General features: G+C 38.5%; 1 protein-coding gene across 4 annotated transcripts in view; it reads right to left on the bottom strand.

Moving 5' to 3' along the window:
* Positions 1 to 1,230: 1,230 nt before the first annotated feature.
* Positions 1,231 to 19,404, bottom strand: part of LOC148870064 (LisH/CRA/RING-U-box domains-containing protein) — a 50,238-nt gene continuing 32,064 nt past the window's right edge. For all 4 annotated transcript variants that reach the window (XM_088973362.1, XM_088973363.1, XM_088973364.1 and 1 more), the window contains one exon: positions 1,231 to 2,649. In XM_088973362.1, the coding sequence (XP_088829488.1) occupies positions 1,455 to 2,612 (1,158 nt within the window). In that variant the 5' untranslated portion in view covers positions 2,613 to 2,649 and the 3' untranslated portion in view covers positions 1,231 to 1,454. The remainder of the gene's footprint in view (positions 2,650 to 19,404) is intronic.

Genomic DNA, 19,404 nt, shown 5'->3' with positions numbered 1-19,404 from the left:
TAAACAAAATCACTGAGAACTAAATGGATATAGTTGAGATTGATCAAACCCGATCAAACCGAATCATATTAAAACAACCAACTTAGTTAAGTTAAATGAGTCAGGTTATAATGATGGTCCAACCCTCAAGGACCGTCTTCCTTAGCAGCTATACGTTAGTGAACAATATCGTTAAGAAGCCACCAAACACTACCTTTGGGCATCAAAAGTATTCCTTAGACGCCAACGGCTTCCTCGAGGGCTAGAGGCCGACTCTAAATAAAAAGAAAGAAAAGAGAAACGGCAACAACCATAAACCGACAAGTTAGAAGGTACAATAGCAAAGAAAGAAAATATTGCTTTGAGTAGATGAATGAGCTCCATTTTATTCCATTTTAAGATGAGATGGGTGAGGTTAGCACCTAGAGGTGCAACCCATGAGACAACTTCAGACTTAGCAACTAAAACAGAACTTTAAAACTTAAAAAAGCCTATATATATAATACGATAATGCAATTCATATCAATACTTCGAACCTTGATAAGAATTAGAACGTAAAATGAGATGATGCCACCATAGATAAAGTGAACTGAGACAGGACGGAAGGTTTTGCAATTTTACATCGTTGTCGAATATTGTGATGAAAATTTTAGACTACCTTTGGGTTTTGCATCTGCAGCCGTGCAAAATCATATAATTACAACTTACAAACAAGCAAAAGGATGCAAAAGCAAAACCGAACTGAGTGCAAAATTTGCATCAGGGGTAGATTTTTTTTTTGTAGTGTCATCTGAAAATGATAGTCTTTCGAGTCTTTTAGTTAGTGTTAGTAACGCACTTTAAAGATTTTATGAGCTTGCCTGGATATCCGTGTTTCCTACTTCAACCCAAATCTGGATTTCATCTTCCCACCATCGTCACGCATTTCCCATTAATTAAAGCATACAAGTATGGAGATGTTCCCAATGGACGGCAGCAAGTGCTGTGAGGATGGTGTGACGATCAATCTGTGAGTACAAAATCCAATTTTCTTCGAGCCTTGGTTATAGCGGAAGAGAAGCCACTATGTATGCTCAACTTATCGGAACAGCAGAAACCAGGTTATATCTTTCAGCAACCAAACCAGGCATAGATGTTCTCACAATACTTGGGGGTCATGATAACTCTATTTATCAGAGTGTAATTGTAATTTGTAAATACCGTAAATCTTGACTGGTTAGGGTTTCCAACCCTGCATCACATTTGCAAGACTTTACTAAACAAGAAAAAAGTTTTATTTATGCATTAGGGGCATCCAACAAGAATCTAGAAAGAATTTCTATTTACAAGCATACATACACCAACCACCCTTGTCACCACCACCAATACATCATCAACCAGATACAAAACACAACTTGCTTTCAGTTCAGAGAGAGAGAGAGAGAGAGAGAGAGAGAGGTGTTCATACCCCCATCAAATTGTATCGTGACCATGTATCAGAAATAGAGCTGCCTACACACTGCCACCGTGGCCTCAAGTGGACAGTATGGACACTTGAAGGTGCGTGTGCTGCTCTTTGACAGCTTCACAATGGACTGTTTGCAAAGCACATGACCACAGGGCATAAGCATTGGTGGATTCTCTTCACTACCTTGATCCCTGGAAACTGGACAAACAAAAATTGAGTGAAACTGGAACTCGCTCCCCAAATCCACTGGAACTGGCAACTGCTTCATCGCTTGCCATTCCTGCTTCTTACTAGCCATCACGTTTGCCAGCTTCAGCAAGGTAGGCAATCCCTGAACCCCTGCTGCTATCACCACACTCAAGGGGCTTTCATAGGACTGCCCCAAGAGACTACAGAACTGCTGGGTCAGCTCCTCAGCCAGCTTCTCCCAATGGGTGGGAGACAAAAATTCAGCATAGGGAGAGCAGTCAAGTCTTCCAGCCCATAATAGACAGCCCATGAGCTTCTGAATCTCAGCCATATGCCTGGAAGCAAAAGGAGCAAGGTAAGTCCTAGCATACTTAAGTGCATCAGCTCTGGTTCCTTTTTGCAGTATCTCCACGAACTGCAACCTGTGAAGTTTCAGCTCGAGGCTTGATCGGTTCTGCATGAGCTTCTCACAATTGGTGGTAGCCCAATTGAGTGCAGGTTCAAGGTTCCTACACTTCATTGCCTCAAGTATCTGATACATCTCCAGGAATGGAGATTTCAGATACGTGGCCTCTGATTCCCCAGATTCATTTATGAAACAATCCCCAAGATTAAACAAACCTTGCCGATAAAAATGGCCTGCAATAATTTGGTTTACTGTGTGTGTGTCAAAATCTACATTCCTGTATGCCTTGGATATATCAGGGCTGAATGATTTCTCAAGCAATTTTGCAAACTTGCTCAATGCTACATTCAACTCCTTCTGTGAACCTTCCAGCTGCTTGAGTGGGCCCATCTCATTCAGCTTACTGTTAAGTTCCATGAGGATGGATTTCTGATCAGATGAGGAAGTTGAGTCGTGAACAGAGTGCATTTTTGTCAGTGCCTGCTCAATTTCTCGCCCAACCTGATCAATTACTTCTTGGGCTTTGGAAGAAGACAGCCTCTGTTTCTTTGCAACACGATCAAATGCATCTTTTATGGTACTCAGCTCCATTTTCCAGTTTTCTACGGGCTTCTTATATCTTCCTATCCTGCATTAGCTCAAGAGGTTAAAATGATAAAATCCCTAAAAGAATGTGATAGAGATACAAGACTGAAAAAGAGATGATACTTAAACATGAATAAATGGAGACAAATAGGAATATCTAAGTAACAACTAACATGAAAGCAATCCACATTACATTTTCCCTCATAATAGAGGGACTAAATACTAAAATAGGGGTATCTTAGTCAAGAAAAGGTCCAGAAATACAAGGTCTATTCACACTTTTTATAGTAGTCCATAGATATAAATAATACAAACCAACAACTGTAACATAGATAAGCCTCTTCTATTCCTGCATTTCAAGTGAATGTTCTGATATAGTATAATGTCAGGGAATTACAGTGACAGACAAAAAATAGTCCCCCAAAAGGGAAAATCATAGATAAGCACCCTGTACTTTGGGGGTAGTGACACTTAAGGGCCCAAACTTTCAAGTGTGACATCTTAGTACCCTAAACTTTGGAAAATATACACTTAGGTCTAACTGTTAGTAGTCCATTAGTTATTTTCATAGCGTGATGTCATATGCACCTTAAAACATTTTAAATTCCAAAAATACCCTTCTCTTCAACCTTTCTCCAATCTTTCTTTTTTGATCAAAATTACACAATTCATTATGTAATTTCAATAAAAATTACAATTAGGAAGACATTCTTATCTTCCGAATACAGTTTGAGCCCCAAGAAAGGAAAAAAAGAGAAAAAAGAGAAAGAGAAAGAGAAAGGGAAGAAGAATAAAATTACAGCTGTGCCCAAAACATTGACTCCCTCTCCACCCCTTGTTTAGCTAACCCATCAGCAAAAGAATTAGCTGATCTTTTTACCCAAATGATTTTAACTTCCATTCCTCGAACCAGCCATCTAAATTTCCTCCTCACATTACTGTAATGCCATAAACCACACTTGTCTTTATTCAGCCATCCTACCGCCACAATCCCCCTCAATTATGAGTTTGTTGATATTCATCTCCCTAGCTTTCTGGATTCCTTCCATAACTGCGTGGATCTCGGCTCTGAGAGAGTCACCCACTCCAATTGGGCCTGAAATCATGGCTAAGACAACCCATTCTCATCCATGAAAACCCCCCCAATCCCTGATTGTCCAGGATTCCCTCTGCAACTCCCATCAAAGAATTAGCTGATCTTTTTCCAATCTTTCTCCAACAAATGCCTCATGATATCATCCAGAAACATAAGCTCAACGGTTTCAGGAAAGACAGTCAAATTCTCAACATTAGGAACCTCTACTCCCCCTTCAACAGTTTGAGATCAAATCACCAAATATCGAGCACCTGAGTCCAATTCCAAGACAAAGCAACCCCTGTTCTTTTCCTTCAAGCTTAATCTCACATCAAACACTGGAGAACCACTCTTGACTTTTGTGCAAGTACTCAAAGAACGGTCAAGCAAGCGATTCTGATAAGCCCCCAATCCTCCGGTGAAATTCAGATCCCAATTGAATATTATCACCGAACGAAAAAGTGCCCAATACTATATTCCAAACAGGATCAGGTGTAATATTGGAATTGATTGGAGAAACTTGTCCAGTACATTGGTTGATGTGCCCAACTAATCCTAGCCCACTTTTCCTGCTCTGATGAGAATCGGGAAATGAATCACCTGATTTTGATTTTCAAAAGGATCTCAGATTTGTGAATCATTTTGGACAGAGCAAAGCTCAGATTTTTGGGGCTGTCGGGTGTAAGCCAAAGGAGCAACACCAAGAACACTTGAAAACACAACACTAATGGATTATCTTAAACCTGGTCCTACCTTTGTACAGACAATACGGCCTCCCCAGAGGTAATTGACTGTCACCTGATTTTTGCTTCAATGTTGAGCAAACTGTCCTCCCAAAACAGCTGCTGGAATTGGGTGATTACATAGCCATGGCAAATTAGTTTTAATCTATAGAGCAGCAAGTGATGCTCAACTAAAATCCATCCATGAGAGATGATTTGCCACAGCGAAACAGGGGTTTAGATCCCTTGACAAACGAACTGAACCCCATCATTAATGATGTAACATGGGTTTGCAGAGAAACTAAGAAATGAAAAAGGAAGAGGACTGGTGAGGGTGCTAGCAGGTCTATGGGCTCTAAATAGCAAATAACAACATTCCTGCAATCTCCTAAAAGAGAGAGAGATCGCTGATAGTTCAGGTGTTAGACTCGGGTTTGATAGGAAGCAAATTGAATCTCACAACAGAGCCAAAACGGGTTCATAATAGAGCTGTTCTGCAAACTCAAAAGAAAGCAAATAAAAAGTAGGAAGAAAAAACAATAGGGCACTGCTCTATCCTCTTTCATGTTGGGGAGGTTGGAGATGTTAAACAATGCCTCCCTCATCGCATCCTTTGTTTGGTAATTTACCACCCACCAACCACTGTAACACAAATTAACAGTTTTGGACTTGAGTGTATATTTCTCAAACTTCAGGATACCAAAATGTCACACTTGAAATCTCAGGCCCTTAAGTGTAACTATCCCCAAAGTACAGGGTACCTATCTAAAAATTTCCCCCCCAAAAAATAGGGAAATTTTGAGAAATTAGAAAATTTCATATCACCTTAAGTGTAGTTTACCACCCATCACATTTAAATATAAAGCTTAAATATCAATGCATTAAGCATCATCAACCACAATTATAGAAGTACCATCAGCCATCAGTACATAACATGGCAAGTTCAAGATCAAAATTTCAGAATTAACAATACACACAAATTCCAGAATGTTAACATAAAAAGTGTGTCATCTCATACTCAAATATAAAGAAGCATTACAAGAAACCAAAGCTCATTTCTTCAAAGACAAAAAAAAGGAGAAACTTTATTTGGAATTATGGAATGAACTGATGCACTAGATCTTCATCATACCTGATTTTGCTAATGTACAAAAGACTCACCCAGATCTGATTTTTGGGTTAATTTGGAAATCATGGAAGGGCCACTTTCATTTGTTTCCTTGAATCTCTATGCATCTGCTTTGATTTTCCTGTAAGGGTGTTATCTCATCATACTTTTCTATCCCCTATGTATCTTGAAATTTTTCATTAATAAATTACCTTTTCATTTATTATGACAAAGAAATTCTGTCTATGTCATTTTCTTTTAATATTACAATAAACAAATTTGGAGGATTTTCATCCTTTGTACTATTTTAATACATTATATACAGTGTTTTAAAAGGCATGGGAGGCATACCCTGGAGGCTCCCCAAAACACCCTGAGGCGTATGCCAAAAGCGCTGACACCTCAAAGGCATACACCTCAGGTGCAAGAGGTGTACACCTCATGCACACCTGATATAAAGACTGAAAAAAAAAAAAGAAATAAGAAAAAAAAAAAGAAAGGAAAACAAAAGAAAAGAAAGGGAAGGGAAAGAAAAATAAAGAAAGTGAAGAAAAAAAAAGAAAAGGAAAGGGAAGGGAAGAAAAGATAAGGGGAAGGAAAGAAAGTGGTCTGCCCCCGGCCCCCTTTCATCGAGTGTGGTGCATCTTTATTCTTCTTAGTACAAAAGGTTTTTATTAAAAATAAAGAAAAAATGAGATCCCCCTTCCTCTTCCTTCTTCCTCTTGACCCCCCTCTTAAGGAGGCTTATGCCTCCTTTTGTTCAGGAGGCCTACGCCTCTTACATTTTGAACTACACCTCATGCCTCTAGGTAGTGGAACACCTTGTGTCACACCTCCACGCTTTAAAACATTGATTATATAAAATGCAAAATATGATAAAGTGGTTCCCCCAATTTTGTTGACAACATTTTTCTAACAAAAACCTTTCTCAAAAGGTAAGAGCTTGTGAAGTGTATGCCTTCTATGCCTTTAAATTAGAGGTGTACACCTCAAGCATGTCTACACCTCCACCATCCACTTCAAGGCAACTTTTTGGTACTTAAACATGTATAATCCCCAATACCAAAAGATGACAAAGGAACTTTTTAATCTTCCTTATGTAATGTGGCAATTTCTAGTAGTACCAAGTCGTTCTCCATACTGAATAAGAATTGTCACCAAAATATGATCAACGAAGAGGACCATATTCTTTAATCCATCTTCGCTCCTAAGAAGACTGATGACTCAACTATAGTGGCACCAACATCTCCAACCAGGCTGTTAAATTACTACAATGATTCCCTGATGTTTCAAGGAAGAGGACCATATTCTCCTGAGAGAACTGATGACTCAATTATATTGGCACCAAAATGAGTTGCCATGAGAGCTGCCATCAAACTGAGCTAACATTAGACTTAGTTAAACCAACATCACCAACTGTATTGTTAAGTTGTGAAACAAGTATTCCCTCGTATTCCGAGAATACCCACCTTTGCTAGAGAGACCTGGTTTGTCATCAGAACTGCCATCAAAATAGAGTGATTCATCTTTCAAGATGTGGTGAGGAAGGCAACCTTATCTGTGGTATGGTCACATAACCTATCTAATGAAACAATAATTATTTGAATCCACCGTCATTTAGGAGGCTTAACCAATTTACTTGTGTTGTATTTTATAACATTTTTCAGACGTTTAAAGTCTGAAAACACTTGCTTTTCAGAGGTAAGGGGTGTTTGACATCACGTCTACTTCCAACTTCTAATAGGTGTTGAAATGACGTTAATGCCCTCATTAACGTCATCTATTTAATAATAATAAATAATATTATTATTTATTTAAATAACATTATTATCAAACCTTTATTCTTAATTAAGTAATAAATAATTATTTTTTCAACAAATCATAATATTTGTTTATTAAAAGAATAGTATTTTAATCGGTACATATATCATATAAACATATCCTATATCCATATACATAGAGAGAGAGAGAGAGAGGAAATGGTGTTCACTATGAAGACATATGTAGGTGAATAGAGAAAAGGAGAGGAAAAGAAAAAATTAAAAATCAAACTCTTTTTCTTTGAAAGACGCATTGCCCCTTCTTTTTCTTTACTTTCTTCTTTATCTGTTTTATGAAAAGACGTATAGAAGACCCCCCAGCTTCATGCTTCTTCTCTCTGCTCAACCACCATCAACTCTCATTGTTCTTTCATTTACCACAGTAATCCCTAGAGGCTCAGAGCCATTAAAATATCAACCGGCAAGGAACAAAGACTTTTTTTGATGCTACTCTCTCTTCCGACTGTGGAAGACCAGTGGCAACCAACCTGTTCTGTGAGACCCTTGTGCATTGGGTTCTCCCTCTCCGGTGAGCCTTTGGCCCACTTTGTCTTTTCTTGACATGAACCTCTAGTGTTCAGCTTTCTCTTCTCAAACTCCTAGTGTTCAACAGCTTAGCTTCCATGAAAAACTGAAAAACTGAATCGATCAGCCAATTAACCAATTGATTCGGACCGGTTCGGTTTCAAATGTTGGCTCACAGTTTAGTTACCGAACTGTGAGCACCCCTACTTCCAGGGGTAAAATAGTAAACTTAACAGTTTCAGATGTTTTTTTTTTTATCAATAACATCCTTAACAGTTTCAGATGTTGGAGATTTGTTCCAACTCAAACGATCTTATCTTTTCAGAACCTCTAAAAAGAAGGAAATCATTTGTACCCCTTTTCAGACATCAGACTTCAGATTTAACAAATGTAACCTGAGAGTATCCTTTTATAAGTTTCAAGTCAATTAAGACACCTTTATGTAGCAAGTTTGTTTATAAACAAGGTAGAAATGAAGTGGTGCAAACTATTTATAAGGAAATAGTTTGCACCCACTGCATCAAGGTCCTTATTTAAGGATTTTGTTCAAGATTTGTTATCATGTAAGAAGTTTGGCTTAGTTTTCAAGCCACCCACAGTATAAAGATTTGGAATGCCACATGAGTAAGCAAAGTTTTCAAGGCGCCAAGGCAAACCTAAGCGACAAGAGAGAAAGCATGAATAAAATCCTCAGAAATGATGGAGAACAAGGGGCAGACACCCTGTTTTTTGTTCCAGGGGTGGAGCCAAGCTTCTGTTATTGCTCCAGAATAAAAGAAGAGGTTGAGACCCAGTTTTTGTTCCACAACAGAAAAGGAAAAGAAAAAGAGGAACCCTGTTTTTGCTCCAGAAGAGAAGGGGTGGAACCCCTATTTTTGCTACAGAAGAAAGGAAGAAGGGTGGACCCCCTATTTGGTAATGTTGTTCATTCATTCATCCTAATCAAATATCTTCTTAAAAAGCAATTAAAATTATAAAATCATTATTTTTTGTGTGAGAACTAAGAACCTAAGACCCTAACATGGACTTATTTGGGCTTGCCTCAAGGGGTGTGGCACAAAGGCGGCTCATAGAATCGGAATGTAATATGTTTTACATCACATTAGCTACTTGATGTAATGCAATTGAGGAAAAAAAGAGCTTATGGATTTTACATGCTTGGAAATGTTTTATATGTTTGATTTGATTTTTAAATTCTTATTGGAATATGCTTTACGTGTTATGTTTATGTATTTTAATTTTAGATAATAGGTTTTTTAAAATATTTATTTTAAAATTTAAGTTTATATTTTTTATTAATATTATGTTTTTTTTTTGAATTTTGTGGCATTTTTTTATTTTTCCGACTTTGTTTATTGTTTAGCGTATTTTTTTTTAATTTGTGTCTTGCTTCAAAAAGGTGTGTGCCTCGCCTTGCGCCTTGGGTGCAAATTGACCCTTGCACCTTGCACTTTTAAAACACTGTTTGTGACTTCAATCCTGGAAGCACTTTCTTTATGTGCACCAGAATCTGGTTCAACTTCTTTGCTAACTGAGGAATGCCACAGCGATCAGCACGACCATTATAGACAGGGAGACTGCGGAAGTTCTCCTCATAGGCAAGCGCATTCTTAATACTCCGGTTGTACATAATATCCTCTTGAGTACGATTCATGACACCCACATAACCAAGTCAAAGAGGGACCACTTTTCCAAGCAAAAAATTACGGGCATCAATACCTCTGTCCATAATATCCAACTTTGTAATTACAGCAATAGTTCAATAACAATCAGGATCAGCAGTCCCTGCCATCTGAAGTGCATCTGAATTCGCCAAATCTGAATTTGCGGGAAATACCAGCCAAAATTAAACAGCTAGGGTGTTTGATGTACGATATTATCATTGTTCTAATTCTTGCTTCAATACCAGCCGGTTGGTCACCAACTGGAACCTTTGTTATTCCAGGTTAATCCCCCAAGTCATCAATCTTCTCAAAGGTTAGGTTCTTTAGTCATTTTCTCTAGAATTTGAAATGCTACCAGGTGATGGATCAGCTTCTACTATTTACACCCAGAAACTGATTTGTTCGCCCTGTTAGCCTATTATCTGATATATCGAGAAACTGAAAGCTTCTTGGCATTCTTTCTGGCACAGAACCAGTTTCACATCCAGAGATTTACAGGGGAATTCCACCAGCAAATACAGTATCTATGTCCCATCTCCCAGAAACAGTCATCAACAGTTGGCACTGTAACATAGGAACACTTGAAAATCTAGTTCATCATCTGATGTAAACAATGGGCGTAATCGGAGACAGAGATGGAGTGGACTTAGAAGGGTATTTTAGGAAATTTCAAACAATATATCGGTCACGTGATGTCACATGTGAACAGAGTTGATGGAAAGTTAATGGTAAGGGAGGTTTTAGACAATTGTCAGAAAACTTAAGGGTGTTTTAAGACAATATGAAAACAGTAAGGGTAGAGTTAGTCAATTTCCTAAACCATAATGGTACTTTAAGAAATTTGCTCTATTGAGTCGTTCTCGGTCCATTACTTCAGACCTAATAGCATTTGTTCAAGATTTGGTCAACCCTGAGCCAGACCAGACTTGCCCATTGACAGGTGACAGCACAAGTAGCTCAAGAAGTTAGAAATCAATATTCTGTTCTTTGGTTTGGTGCAGACTCCATAAACTTTTGAACGTGTTGATTCCTTGAAGTCATTAGGTGTTGACTCCTAATTGACTGACTCCATAGGTGCTGCTGATTCCTAGGGTATTCTATCCCTTCTCTCTTTTTCTTCTTTTTTTTCTATTCTATAAATCTGCAAAAAATCAGGTTTTCTTTTATATCTGCAATTCAGTGTTGTGAGTCTTGTCTAAGATAATTTTGGTATAAAGCTCATGATAGAGCTGCAATGTTATAACAAAGTAGCAGATCCTTCAAAGAAAGACTCACTAATAGCCAGCAAAATTGCAAAAAAGAAACAACAACAATCACCTCAACCAACAGTTCACAATAAGCTTTTGGTGCAAGAGAAAACCAAAATTGTTAAACAAGAGCTTCAAAATTTTCCTGACAGTCCTTCCACCCTCCTCACAAGGGAAACCAAAAGAAATAAGAATGCTATTAAAAAATAGGATGCTAAATTTTATCTGACGCTTTTGTCCCTTCTCTAGAAGTGTAAAGAAAGCAGAACAAAACAGTAAATGGTGATATGAAGCAAAACTGGTCCCACTTTCTCCCAGGATATATCATTATCTACTTTTTTCTTTTTTTTTTTTCTTTTTTCTCATTTTAAAGTTTCTCGTCTCACATTTTCTTACAACCAACACCAAAATGCAGAAAACTCTTACAATTTTTCGACTTTCAACTCAAAGAAAATTAAACAATACCTAAAATACTTCAGCAATGACATTGTAAGTTTAAGTACTACAAAATTACAAATAGACAAATCAAAGTAATAAGCTGCACATGCAACCAATCAAGGCAATATCCCTAGCAAGGCTTAAAATGTCGATGTTGGTGGAAATGTTGGTCATCCAAATATAAGAAATATGTCGGAAATATTGCATGGAAATATTGTAAAAATTACAGACATGGTAGAAACATTGTAAAATATGCAAAATATAGAATGATATTTTATGAAATGATAAAAGAAGCATAGGCACACCCTTTTAAATTATTATCTTGTTTCAAATCATTAAACAAAGCTATGAAACTAAGGTTATAGACAAAAGAATACATTCTGAAGTTGCCCTGTAAACCTTAAGATTTAGAGCTTCATGATAGAATGAGTTAAAGCAAAATTTTAACTCAGAAAACGTAAATGGTTGTAATAGATCAACCAAATAATCTATTACACAAAACCAATATTTAACTTCATACTTGAAATGAATATTGAGCTAGCTCAAAGTGGTAAGCACGTAAGTTAGGCGGACAATAACATTGTTAGTTCACATAACTTCAATATTGTCCCCAACTTATGTTATAATACTATCACTTGGTCTCCACATAGTATAGGTAATGTTCACTAGGGAATATGTCAATTCTAGAAAAATTTCAAGTCGCTACCCGTTAAAGTGGAAATAGAAATATGTCGTGGAAACTATCCCTTGTACTCCATATAGTGCTGATAATGTTTATTGGGGAAATGCCAATTCCAGTAAAATTTCGTGTTGCTACTCATGGAAATGGAAATATGTCATGGAAATATTAGGGAAATTAGGAACATCTTAAACCATGATCCCTAGTGCTTAAAAATATGAAAACCAGTACCTGACCACATTGGTCCTCCATTACCAGTGTTATCAGATGTGGAGCAGAATGGAACATTCAATCAGGTACTCATAAAACTACATTTTTTACAAGTACTCACAAAACCACATTTTTAAGGGGAACTGGTTCTCAAAAATGTCGACTAGGTCAAAGACTTTATAGTTAACCATATTACCCGGAGACATACTTCACAATGTTAATTGTCTTAGGCCTGTATCAAAAACAAATAGGTGAGAAAGATGATTTTTAAATTGTCTCTACTTTCTAATAATAATATCCTCTTTGATTACTGTTTATGATTAGATTAGCTATCGGGTTTTACCATTTTCTCTTGTTTTTTCCCTTTGAGCAGAGAAAATAATAGGGCTAGACAGTCAGACCATTCAATTCATGATCTACCAGTCTTAGTAAGTCAACATTCAGTCAGATTTTGATAACCTAAACTAGCTTTCTCTCAAAGTATGACAGAGATACCAAGGATTAATTCCTCAACCATTCCATCAACTCGAAACAACCTGTGAATCTCCCTCAATCATCATTCTGGTACAGCCAAGAGAATGGTTCAAATTAAAAATGCCAAGATTAAAAAAATAAAAAAAATCAGCACCAACCACCAAGAGGAGTCATCAAAACCAGCAGAACCAAAGACCCAAAGCGCACATGTACTCCCCCACAATCACTTGTAAAGGTATCTATGCTCCTCTTACTCTTAATTGGATCTGGATTATCCAAAATAAAAGTTGAGCTTGATCACCACATGGAGGAGCCCACATTTGTGTCACCACATGGAGGAGTCCACATTATTGACTGGAATTGAGGAATGAGCATTGTTTAAAATGTCCCTAAATTTCCTAACATTTCCAAGACATATATTCATTTCCATCTGTAGTGACACAAAAATTTATTGGAATCGACATTTTCCCCAACGAACACTACCACCACTATGTGGGTGGAATACAAGAGATTTGATTGTTTAACTCATTTTATCATGTAGTTTTGAATCTTAAGGTTTGCAGGACAACTTCAGAATGTATTCTTTTGTCTATAACCTTATTTTCTATGATTTTAAAACCATTTGCAAGTTTTAAATGAACTTTAGCCCTTGCCACCCCGTTACCTGAATTTTTTTCCCACCAAAAATACCACATTTGATTTAAAAGAATGGTGAGTGATCCTTAACCATGTCTCACACAATAACAAGGGGTAGCTGCCAATTGAAAAGAGGACAGGTAAGGGTTTTTTTAGAAAGTGGTGATGAAGATTCTCAGTTGGAATGTTAGGGGGTCAAGGGGTGGGGCTAGGAAAAGGCCTTTAATAAAATAAGTAATAAGAAGAGAGGATCCAGATTTGGTGCTGATTCAGGAGTCTAAGCTGATGGAGTTTGATAGGAGATGGGCTAGATTGGTGTGGAAAGTAAGGGGCATCAATTGGGCTTTTTGTCCTTTATGGGGAAGGTCAGGAGGTTTAGTGACAATGTGGAAAGAAGAGGTTTTTCAGGGAGTGGAGAAGTTGATTGGGAAGTCTATTGTTTCTATCAAGTTAAGACACAGGGTAGATGGATTTGAGTGAGTATCAACAAATGTGTATGGTCCAACTGGTTATAGAGAAAGAACTTTGGGAGGAATTAGGAGACATTAGATGACTTTGAGAAGGCCCTAGGTGTTTTAGGAGGAGATTTCGATGTCATCAGATTCACAAAGGAGACTAAAAGGGTGAGGAGAGGCGGTAGCACTAGCATGAGAAGGTTTAGCAGCTTCATAAACAGTTTTGAGTTGAAAGAGGTTCCTCTGCTACATGGTCTATTTACTTGGTCCAATCTCCAAGAGAACCCTATATGCTCTAAGTTGAATAGATTTTTATTCACAGCAGATTGGGAGGAGCACTGGGGGGCTATTATTTCTAGAGCATTGCCTAGAGTAACATCAAATCATTGGCCTATTACCTTAATGAGAGAGGATCTCGGTACTAGAGGGCCCACTCCTTTCAGATTTGAGAACATGTGGCTATCTCACCCTAGGTTTATTGAGTTGGTGGAAATTTGGTTGAATGACACTACCCAAGTCATATTTGGGAGGGGATGAAATTTCATTGGAAGTTGAAGGAGTTAAAAAGGAAGATTAAGGAGTGGAATATTCTACAGTTTGGAAGGATTGAAGAGAGAAAACGTGAAGTGATCGATCAGATTGAGGAGTTAGATGCCAAAGAAAGGGGAGGCAATTTTGGAGTGAGAGACAAACAAGAAAGATGGAAGCTCAGGAAGCAATTAGAAGGCATCCTATTCAAAGAGGAAGTCAGATGGAGGCAAAAATCTAGACATAAGTGGGTGAAAGAAGGTGATAGAAACACCAAATTTTTTCATCCAATGGCCAATGGTAGAAGAAGGAAAAATCTGATTTCTAAATTGGAGATAGATGGGGTGTCAATATCTCAACAGGATGAGATTGCTAGGGCCTTTGTGGAGCATTTTAAGTCCTTATTTAGAAGGCCTTTAAACCAGAGAATCTGGGTGGAAAGGTTAGATTGGCCAAAATTGTCCGAGGAGAAGAAGATGTGGCTTGAAAGAAAATTTGAGCTTGAGGAAATAAGGGAAGCAGTTTTTTCAATGGATCAAGCTAAAGCACCAGGACCGGATGGCTTTACCATGGCTTTTTACCAAGACTGTTGGGATATTTTAAAGGAGGATATCCTTAAAGTGTTTTTTGAATTTTCCCAGAGGGGAGTAATAAATCCAGGGTTGAACTCAACTTTTATTGCTTTGGTCCCAAAGAAAGTGGGAGCAAGTCATCCAAGAGACTTTAGATCCATCAGTTTGGTTAATAGCTTGTATAAAATCATAGGGAAGGTCTTGTCTAGAAGAATTAGAGGAGTGTTTTTGGAGCTAATCTCACAGAATCAAGGGACTTTTGTTGGAAATAGGCAGATTGTGGATCAAATTCTAATTGCCAACGAGTGTGTGGAGGATATGCAGAGAACAAGGAGGAAAGGGATTGTGTGCAAGTTGGATTTAGAGAAGGCCTACAATATGGTTGATTGGTTTTTTGATGCAAGTGTTGGATGTCTTTGGTTTTTGGGAGAAATGGTGTAAATGGATCCTGGGTTGTATACAAACTTGTCACTACTCCATCCTGGTAAATTGAAAGGTAGTGGATCACTTCCCGGCTATTAGGGGAATTAGACAAGGGGACCCCCTCTCTCCATTTCTTTTCGCTTTGATCGCTGAAGTGTTGGGGAGGCTAATTGAGAAAGCAGATTCAAGAAGTCTTGTGAGGGGATGGAGAGTTGGAAAAGACAACATTCCCATCACCCACTTATAGTTTGTTGATGATACAATTCTATTTTGTGATGGGGAGGATGTGAGATGGGCCAAAAACTTGAAGCTGGTGACTCAAGTGTTTGAACAAGTGTCAAATATGAAGGTGATCTTCGATAAGAGCTGGGTGGTTGGGATCAATATGGAAGAAAGAGCTATATTGGAGAGAGCTGAAGCTTTGGGTTGTACGGTGTCTCAATGGCCGTTAAACTATTTGGGGATGCCCTTAGGGGATAACCCAAGGAAAGAGAGCTTTTGAAGCTCCGTAATTATCTCTAGGTGGTAGAATTACTTTGATCAAGTCTACACTAGCTAGTTTGCCTATGTATTACTTATCGGTTTTTAGGATCCCAGTGAAGATAAGTAGGATTTTGGAGAAGTTAATGAGACTTCTTGTGGGAACTAGGGGAGGAGAGGAAGGATCACAGGGTGAACTGGGAACTAGTCTCTAGGAGTAGGGCTGACAAAGGGTTAGGTTTAGGTAACATTCAAAGGAAAAATGAAGCCTTGTTGGGGAAATGGTTGTGGAGGTTGGGAGATGAGAGGGATAAACTGTGGACAAGGGTAATTTTAAGTATTCATGGTCAAGCAGATGATGGCTGGGACACTGGGACTTTGGCAAGGCCTATTGGTACCTCTCCTTGGAAATCTACACATGCCATTCTTCCTTCCTTTTTGCAGCACATCAGGTATGACCTTTGCTCTAGGAATCAGGTAAAGTTTTGGGAGAACATTTGGGTGGGTGAGAAACCTTTGAAAGAAAATTCCCTTCTTTGTTTTCACTCTCCCGATTTAAGGGCAAGGTTGTGTCCAGTTTTCTAGTTCCTTCTCAGTCTAATTTTGGGTTCGATTGGGATCTGGGGCTTAGAAAAGGCTTAAGGGATGTAGAGGTTGAAAATGCCATGAGTCTAGTTCAGATCTTAGACCGGGTGGTGTTGGATCCCTTTGAGAGGCATAAGAGCCTGTGGACCCTAACTTCCTCTAGAACCTTCTCCTGTGCCTCTTTCTTCAAGTCCCTACTGCCTTCATCTAGTCCATTTGCATATAACTTTCCAGTTAAGGATGTTTGGGGTGAGCTGATTCCTCCAAGGATTGGAGCCTTTTGTTGGGAAGCCTTCCTCGGAAAATGTATACATGTGACATATTCCAAAGAAAAAGGCCTTTTTGGTGCTTGTCTCCAAATTGGTGCATTCTTTGCGAGGCTAATAGTGAAAGCTCCTACCACTTATTAGTTTCTTGCCCCTTTGCTACTGATCTTTGGGAATGGTTTCTTTCCTCTTTTAATTGCAGGTGGACCCCACCGCCAAACATTCAAAGTTTGTTTAGCCCCTCATTCTTTGGTTGGCCAAACAAAAGGGGAAGGATAATGTAGAGAGCTGTGAGGGCTGCTGTTTGTTGGACTCTTTGGGAGGAAAGGAACACCAGAATTTTCTCTGAAATTGAAAGAAGTAAAGAATGCCTTATTGAAGTAGTAACAGGGAGGGTGGTACATTGGCTGAAATCCTTGGACCTGTTTGTTGATATTTCTACAGGTATGTTGCTGAATAACTGGCTGGAGGTGGCAAATTCTGCTCCTGCTTGCTCTTTAGTTTGTCCTGTGTGGTCACCACCAGGAAGTGGACTTATAAAGCTAAACTTCGATGGATGTAGTGAAGGAAATCCAGGTCCATCAGGTGTAGGAGGGGTTTTTAGAGATGCAGTACTGAAGGGTATAAGGAAGTCTAAGGAACTGAGTATACAAAAGTTAGTCGTTGAAGGGGACTCAAAGCTGGTCTTAAGTTGGCTACAAGAAGGTAATGGACTTTGGAAATATGTTAATGAGAGGAGGGAGATTAAGTGGCTAACTAGAGGACTGGAAATCAAGTTTCAGTGGGTCAAGAGAACGGCAAATGCATTTGCTGATGCTTTGGCAAAGCAGGGGGTGGGAGGGGATCAAATGTTTTGGGCTGTTCTGTAATTTTTTCCTTTTTGTTATCTTCCCAGAGAGAGTTAAGCCTGTTTATCTCCCTTTGGAGCGCTGTAACTAAATTCTTTTAATCTAATGAATTCCAGTTATTGATCAAAAAAAACAAGGGGTAGTTGCCAAATATTGGCCTTACTAAAAGCTTTAGAATTGGCATTACCATATTGCTCCCCCAATTCTATGGTCACCACATTTGACTGCATTTTTTTATCAGCAACAAATATGATATATTATCAATATCGAGAAGTTGTGTACACCATTATCTAAGGTTGGTGGATAGCTTCAGATAGCCACTACTAAGAGTACATCATAGAAGCCCCTTAATTTATCACACCCCAAAACAGTTTTACCCTTGTTGGCCCCTGTTTGGCTAGCCCATCTGCTAAGCTATTTGCAATTAACCAACTGATGTTTATCCTCATCAGTCACACTAGATTCTAATTTCCCTGACCATATGTCTATAGGTCCATGTTCCATCCCAGCTGCTCTCCAACCATCCCATGACGACATTGGAATTTCCAATGAATACATTCGTGCAATTTAGTGATTTTATCTTTTTAATCCCTATCAATGCAACCATAAGTTCTGCCCTAGTTGAGTCTCCTATCCTTATTGAACATGAAAGCATGAAAATTATATTTCCTCCACTATTCCATATCACTCCCTCAACACCTGATAATCCTGGGTTCCTCCATCTAATATGACAAGCTTCTTTGCTCCTACCTCATTTGCTTGGTCAAAGAAGAAAGGTAGAATCATGTGGAGAAGTCTTAAGAGCTGCAGTAATGGGGACATTTAGGGAGGAGAAGTATGCAAGAGTTTTCAAAGAAATAGAGAGTAAGAAGGCATTGATTAAATGTGATACCATTAGAGCTATCCATTAGCTAAAAATTCTAGAGTTGCTCTCACACTTCTAGGTGGATGATTTCACTAGGAAGTGGCAAGAAGTGGCTAACACATCATCAATGAAAATCGGCATCAATAAGTTCTGGACACCTCCAGATGATGGATATATAAAAGCTAACTTTGATGGAAGTAGTAGAGGGAATCCAGATCCTTCAGGTGTAGGAGGAATTTTTAGAAATGAGTTAGGACACATGGTGGCACTATTTTCGATTCCAATTGGCATTGGTGATTCATTCAACGCTGAAGAAATGGCAGTTAAGGAATAATAAGAGCAAAGGAGCTGAATGTGCACAAACTGTTGAAGGAGATTCACAATTGGTGATCAGGTGGCTTCTAAACAAAAGAAATGACATATAGATGTACAAAAATGAACTAAAATAGTTTAAATGGATAACTAGGGGTATGGATGTTTGAATCCAATAAGTGTAACAAACAGCATAGCTGATCCTTTGGCAAAAAGGAGTTGGAAGATATCAAATGTTTTGGGCTCAGTTGTAAGCGTATTGGTTATCTAGGTAAGTTGTTTTTATCTCCAATCTCAATTTGTACTCCTTGTAATTCACTCATTTTAATCTTTTTAATGAAAAAGTTATTGATCAAAAAATCCCAGGTTGCCTAGGCTACAATGAAAAGGTTTGGATAAGGCATGGATGATGATCTTCAACGAAAAAGGGAGACAACAGATCCATAGTTTTTGACCAAGTACATTTGGCATTTACCATCTGAGCAGCCTTCAACATTTGGATCCTGAGGTCAGCGAAGAGTTGTGGGACATTTGGATCCTGAGGTGCCTGCACCTCCACAAGGAATACCTCAATTTGCTCAGAATCTAAGAGAGTAACATGATAATGAGAGGATCCTAGTCCAAAAACTGGGCAACCCTGATAACCTTAGGACATTATTTCACCCAGTTTGATGGCATTCCCAGGTTACTTACAGTCTTGTGGCGTAATTCCTGGCAATTCCTCTTCAATTTAAGATCTTGTAGCTGGACTAACACGGGATATACTTGAAGAAGACAGTATACTAGATAGGCGGTAATAAGAGTCAATGTTCGGAAGGTTGGAAAGCTGGATGAGAGGAAGATGGTGCTGAACCCTAGTATGGTAG

Source organism: Nelumbo lutea, chromosome 2 (genome assembly GCF_056320005.1).
Source record: "Nelumbo lutea isolate HS-2025 chromosome 2, American lotus-T2T, whole genome shotgun sequence".
Classification (NCBI taxonomy): Eukaryota; Viridiplantae; Streptophyta; class Magnoliopsida; order Proteales; family Nelumbonaceae; genus Nelumbo; species Nelumbo lutea.
Note: the sequence above shows the minus strand (reverse complement) of the source record. Positions and strands in the feature narration are given on the sequence as shown.